The sequence below is a fragment of the Ursus arctos genome, unplaced genomic scaffold, assembly GCF_023065955.2.
Source record: "Ursus arctos isolate Adak ecotype North America unplaced genomic scaffold, UrsArc2.0 scaffold_9, whole genome shotgun sequence".
NCBI classification, from domain to species: domain Eukaryota; kingdom Metazoa; phylum Chordata; class Mammalia; order Carnivora; family Ursidae; genus Ursus; species Ursus arctos.
In genome coordinates, this window is record NW_026623111.1 from 53,965,161 (window position 1) to 53,972,175 (window position 7,015).

Genomic DNA, 7,015 nt, shown 5'->3' on the forward strand with positions numbered 1-7,015 from the left:
GCTCCATTGTGAGATGTTCTGATTTGACAGCACACCACATTGATGTGTGCACACAAATTTACTTCCCTAACAGTACTTGTTCTACATCATGATTCTACCTTTGTTTTCTGAAATCAAACTCATATGTACATATTGTATACATGATCAAAATAAGAAAAATAAAAAGCCATGTCCTTCCCTTACTCTCCCCTCCTACAACCTAAAGCCAAAAGTATAATTATTTTTGGAAGTATTTTTTTAATTGATTAAATCTGCACTCTGTACTGACTAATTTAGAAAAAAGGGCAGCAAATATCAAAATCTTCAGTCAAAAGAAGTTTGGGAAAGAGTCCATTTGACATGGTTCTTGGTCCTAAGTACAAGCCTTACAACACAGGGACAAAGAACACTTTCCTTGTCATTGAACATTTACAAAATCATGAACATTTACTGCTCGATAAATATCAGATAATTTGTGTAATGGTTCTTCAAACAGAGAAGTTTCTGGAATTAGAATAGAAATAAGAAGGAAACTATTTCATTCTCTTATTGTTAAAGTTCCTAAGATCTGCCCTTTCTGGCAATCTTTAGTATCAGTGGAAAACACCTATACTACAAACTAGTTATAACAACAATATTCTTGACTCTCCTCCATTGCTTTCTCTCTTAAAGAATGTGTTTTAGCCTGAAGTCATTTTGCCTCATCATTATGGAGTGAAAATATATACACAATTGTCAGAAACCACTGCTGTCTTTTAAACTGTACTTTCTAACAAAACTAAGTCATTTATCAAAACACCTCCCATCTCTGACAATATCATAACTAATAGTGAGCAACTTTTCTGCTTTTCCCAAGAATCAACAGAAAAAGATGAAGACTCTGACGCTGCTGGCGTGCATCTGTGTACTGAGTGCTTGCTTCTCAGTAAGTATCCACCCAAGTAACTGTAATTCTTATATATCAATAACATTTAGTGTATATAACTAATTGAGACTTAAAAAGTACGTGCAATTCCAATTTCCAAGAAGCTTAACATCTTTTGTTTTCTCTGAAACATAATAGAGAACAGCTTATTGAAGCACAAGGAAATGATTCATTTCACTCATTTTAATCAATATTTCCACTGCACTAACTTTATCACAGGTGTGTTGAAATAAGATGGAGATGCAGAAAAATGGATCCTATAGGGCCTCACTGGTGTAGAACATGGATTCCATTTTCAGTGTATCGGGAAGTCTCAAGATGACTAGAGTGTCCACAGGGGAAGGACGTGACTCTAGGTCCTAGGCAGAAAACAGATTTCAGGGGACAAAAGCTAAGGTAGAGAAACCAGGCAAGAAGCTAAGGCAGTGGTCCAGATAAAAGATGACAGTATCCTGCACTAAATGTCAGCAATTAAAACAAAATATGTAGGTGGATTTAAGATATAGTTTGGTGATTAAGTCTGCCATAATTTATGCTGCTTAGGTGTGTAGTGAAAGAAAGAAATGAACATAAGAGTTCTGTTTTAGACATGTTAAATTTGAAATGGCTATTAGACTTCTACAAGGAGATGTCAAAGAGGCAACTGGATATACACTGTCTGGAGTTCAAAAAGAAGTTTAAGAATGCAGTTTATGGGGCACCTGGGTGGCACAGCAGTTAAGCGTCTGCCTGCGGCTCAGGGCGTGATCCCGGCGTTGTGGGATCGAGCCCCACATCAGGCTCCTCCGCTAGGAGCCTGCTTCTTCCTCTCCCACTCCCCCTGCTTGTGTTCCCTCTCTCGCTGGCTGTCTCTCTCTCTGTCAAATGAATAAATAAAAATCTTTTAAAAAAATGCAGTTTATGTTTTAAAGGTATTTGAAGCCATGGGACCTTATAACATTACCTAGAGAAAACATATAGGTAGTTTGGATATGTATAGGGAAAATGAAAGAAGCACAAAAGGGGACAGGAAAGCACAGTTTCCAAAACCAAGAGAAGATTACAAGATGGACCCTACCTTTATGATATTTAGGGTCTGGGACACCTGGGTGGCTCAGTTGGTTAAGCATCTGCCTTCAGCTCAGGTCATGATCCCAGGGTTCTGTGATCGAGCCCTGCACTGGGCTCCCGGCTCAGCAGGGGAGTTTGCTTCTTCCTCTCCTTCTACCCCTCTCCCTCTGCCCCCTGCCCCTCTCCCACTCATGCACTCTCTCTGTCTCAAATAAATAAATAAGGTTTAAAAAATATATATTTAGGGTCTACTGGGAAAGGAAAATTGAAATAAGTAGTGATTAAAGGGAATACATGATGTAATAAAGACCAATATTTAGGCTATATATCTGTATGTATTTGTTCACTTTTATTTTGACAATTTGAAGAAAGGGTCAAGAAGTGTAATGTAGATTTACTAAACGTGGCTGAATAGCCTCAGAATACTATGACTATAAAAAATAGAGCAGAAGAACTGCTAAGGTAGGTGGAATTACTCTTGGGTATTCTCCTATGCCCCACTTACCACATAATACCCATCCCCCCACCAAAAAAACATCTTGGGCTTTGCCCTGGACCCTAGTGCTGATTTCCATGATTACAGCACAAAGTGCACTCAAATGGGGCTCAGAAAACGTGGGTTTATGTTCATCATCTGAACATTCAGATGAATCTTGAGCTATAACCTATCTATAGGGCCCCAATTTCCCTATGTGGAAACAGTAACAACAGTATATGCCTAACAAAGCTGCTGAAGAATAAATAAGAACCACATGTATTTGTAAACTGTAAAGCTGAGTACAGATGTAAAAATTATGACTGCAAAATTGTTATAATCTCTATTTACAAACGTACACATATTCTCCTAAAATTTACTTAATCTCTTTGGGATTCAGTTTCTTCATCTGTATAATGAAAATAATAATAGTAATCACCTTCTAGTGTTGCTAAGGAATTAAGAAAATTTATATTTGTAAACCACTTAAAATAGGGTCTGACACAAAGTAAGCACACAAAAAAGTAAAAGGACTTTTTTACAAAGATAAATGACAGATATAAACAAACAAATGAGGATATATTAAATATGTTCTTCCTGGCTTATCTATATTTATTATAAGCACTTGCATCCTTCAATCTAAGCTCAAACCTTTAGAGGCATTTTCAACCCCTCCCCCTCTCAAGCTTCCCTAATCCCGATTCTAATCAAAAAGTTCTGTCAAAGCCATCCATAACTGCCAATCATAATGATAATTAGTCAATATATTTTGAGTAAACTAGTCAAACTGGTCATTTGATACATGTTCTATGCTAAGCTAACATTAAAGGTAATAGGATTTTAATTAATTTGTCTTCATCAAAACATCACAGGTATTATTTAGGTCATCTAAATTAAAATAGCTGAAACTTGTTCACATAATAAACACTTAAAAATGTTATGATTTTATTTGATGAGAAATTTGGCTTTTTATTTTCAATTCTATGCATTTGTTCATTCAGTAAATATCTAGTGGGTGCCTATTATGAGCCAGTCATAGTTCTAGGTATTGGGCAAGCAGAGATTAACAAAACAAAATCCCCGCCCTCATGAAGTTAATCATCGATTAAGGGAATGAACAGCATTAACTATTTCAAAGCATGGAAGTCATAGAATTAGACTTCAGATCTGCAATTTAATTTAATTTGAATCACTTCATAAATGAGTACACTGAGATCCAGTGAAATTAAGTGATTTGCCCAAAGTCACTCAGTATTAATGGCAGATGCAGAACAGACCCAAACCTCCTCTGATGGTCTCCTGCAGAGTGCTTCAAACACCCTCCTCTACCATCTGGGAGTTCTTCACACCATCCTCACACACCACACAAAAAAAGTAGAGACTGAGCTGGTGGAATTCAAGGCCCCCATCCTGCTTCAATCAAATCAATTTTCTGATTATCTGGACCACATATTGAATCTTGAGGAAAAATCTGCTTGAATAATATGACCTGCTTATTTTATAGTAGAAAAATACCACCCTGTAATAGAACATCTCCTGAGACGTTCCACAATCAGAGGAGCATCCTGGGTTCAGAGTTGCAGCCTCTGGAATTCTATGCCCGTTTATAAGAGAGCTATGGAAAAATACCAGTGATGTGGATCACAAGCCAATATCTTAATTTATGAACATTCTAAGTTATGAACTAAAATATCCTGGATAATTTAATTTTTTTAAACAATTAATGCTTTCCAAAGTTATTTTTAAGGCTGTGTAAATTAGTCTCTGAAGGAGTTATCTTAGCTGAACAGCTCCGCTAGTCTCTCAAAAGTTGTCACCTTTCCTATGCCAAGATTTATAGTGTGGGACTGGAATGATTTATCTGTTAGGTGGTCTCAAAAGGGTTTATGTGGAAATTATCAGGAGGTAAAAAGTTACCTATCCTTGCTTGGAACTCTGAGGTGTGCCCCCTTATCCTTATGTTAATATTTCTTTTCTCTAATTTAAATTAATATAACTGATAATTTAAAATTTTAGTATGAGATGGAATGCAGGAAAAAAGAATATAGACAAATTGCAGTATGTTTAGATATAAGATACTGAAACAGTGATGGTTCTATAACTCAAATAATGTCAGGAACTACGAATGTTAATCTTGCAGAATACAAGACCCAGATGACATGGTAAATATTTTCAAATTTTGAAGGTCTCCAGGATCTTCTACGTGCTGCCAAAGTGCAAAATTAGGACCAGGAATGAATACCTGAAAAAAAACAAATCTCTGTTCTGTTAAGAATGGAAATCTCCCCCCCCCCAAAAAAAAATCTATTTAGTATCAAAAAGAACTCTCTAACAGGCAACCTGGTGAGACACGGTAGAGAATTCCCAAATAGAAATATTTGTCAAGCATAGGCTGGAAAGCCATTCAGGTATACTGGGGAAAAAGATCAAGTACTGGTTGTGGAATTGGACTAAATCTGTGTTCTTTTCAGACATGAACGTCTTTGAGAAATCATGAAAGCTACAGGTTCTTGCAGACAAAATACATAAACATGCAAAATTTTCCTACAATATCATAGGATTCAATGACCATTGAGTTTCTGTAATTATAATTTTTATAATGATACAATAAAAAGGTAGTGGCCAGGGTGCCTGGCTGGCTCAGTTAGTAGAGCTTGCGATTCTTGAACTTGGGGACTTGAGTTCGAGCCCCACTTTGGGTGTAGAGCCTACTTTAAAGGAATATTTAATTTTAAATATTAATGGCCAAATTCTTTTTCCAATTTAAAAAAGCTAAAAACTAAGTTTTCTTCTTTGTGGAGGATATAAAGGTGAAGTGGGGTATTTGTTAAGTTGGTTGTTTGGAATGTTGTTATTTTTTGATGATGGCAGATGTGAAAGGTGTGATTCAAGAAAGACTCCTTGAGGGGCACCTGGGTGGCACAGCGGTTAAGCGTCTGCCTTCGGCTCAGGGCGTGATCCCAGCGTTCTGGGATCGAGCCCCACATCAGGCTCCTCAGCTATGAGCCTGCTTCTTCCTCTCCCACTCCCCCTGCTTGTGTTCCCTCTCTCGCTGGCTGTCTCTATCTCTGTCAAATAAATAAATAAAATCTTTAAAAAAAAAAAAAAAAAGAAAGAAAGACTCCTTGATCTCAGCTGAATGTCTTGGACTGAAGTTTCATGAACAGAGTGCAGCAAACAGGGTGTCCTTTTACTCAGTCCTCAGGCAGTAACTTGATCCTTTTCTTCTACCAGAGGAAGAAGAGAGAAACTATAAGCACAAAGGGCAGATCTAACTAATCCTCCAAGCTTGAACCCACAGGAATATATCCATTGTAGCTAGCTCAGAATAAATGCTTGAGGAAATGAAATTCTCTAATAGCAAGTTGTTATGGAGATTTGGTGAAATTAGAAGAATAATCACTCAACCCACTGCAATCTGGTTTTCATTCCCAAAACTCCGTAAATACTGCCCATCCAACATTCAGCAATAATCCCCTACTTGATAAATCAATGGATGTTTTCAGTTCTTGCACTTTCTTTCTTTCCACAGCTCAGTGAAGGTCGAAAAAAGCCATGGAAAATACAGCACAAAAAGAATAATGTCCAACAACATACATTAGACCGCCGATTACAACAGTATCCAAAATTTCAACCTAACTGGAATCTATTAACTCAAAAGCACTTAATTTTTGGTCCACACAAATACCCAAAGCCTTCACATCCAATCAGGAGAAAGCCAAAGCCAAAACCTCCCCGGCCATCTAAGTGTCCAGCTAAAAATAACACCGCGGTCAATAATAACACCTCAGGAGCTACCACTCAAATCCCATCTTTGAGTCCCACATCTACTTCCAACAAAATTACTGAATCTCCAGGTGTGACTTCTCCTATTCAGAATACTACCCCCTTACCTGTAAGAGACAATACCAGTGCGGGCTCTTCTGCAGCTACCCCATCGCCACAACCTTCCCCAGCTTTGCCAGACACCACAGCTGCCCCACTGACATCTTCCCCAACTCTGCCAGAGACTACAGCTGCCCCACCTACATCTTCCCTAACTACACCAGCACAACCTTCCCCAGTTCCACTGGGCAGCACAGCTGCCCCAAATACCACACCCAATCCTTCCCCAACCACTCCTGCACCTGACACTTCCGAAACTACAATTGCACCCACAACCCAAACTACCACTCCAGCCACTATTCAAAATACTACTGTTGAACAACCAACCTCACCTTCCAGCCAAAATGAGAATTCTCGATTCTGGCAATATATTTATGATATAATAAAGTACCTTTCTGGTATTATACCGAACAAATAGTACATCATATATTATATCTGTTGTCAAATATGATTTATGAGTGCAGAACTACCACCTTTACTTTTACCACCAATCTCAAAGTGAAATTACAATATTCCTCAAATTAAAAGCACTATCACTAATCTTTGAATCTATTTACCTCACATGACTTATTAACATGAAAAACCACCTCTATCCCACAAAACAGGTGCATAACATAATTGAAGATCACTTTGTGGAACCTATAGAGATAGCCCACTGAGGGGGGGAAAGACATTAGCTAAACAGAGAAAATTACATGGAT

At 37.8% G+C, this 7,015-nt stretch overlaps 1 protein-coding gene across 1 annotated transcript; it reads left to right on the forward strand.

The window, feature by feature from the left end:
• The first annotated feature begins 850 nt into the window (after positions 1 to 850).
• On the forward strand, positions 851 to 6,732 carry MUC7 (mucin 7, secreted). Its single transcript, XM_026510025.4, has 2 exons — positions 851 to 904; positions 5,962 to 6,732. Exons 1-2 carry the CDS (start codon positions 851 to 853, stop codon positions 6,730 to 6,732), a joined length of 825 nt encoding a protein of 274 aa, XP_026365810.4.
• The last annotated feature ends 283 nt before the right edge of the window (positions 6,733 to 7,015 follow it).

Coding starts and splice junctions, on each gene's coding strand:
- MUC7 (XM_026510025.4), top strand. CDS start 851: ATGAAGACTCTGACGCTGCTGGCGTGCATCTGTGTACTGAGTGCTTGC. Junction 905..5,961: donor TACTGAGTGCTTGCTTCTCA/GTAAGTATCCAC, acceptor TTCTTTCCACAG/CTCAGTGAAGGTCGAAAAAA.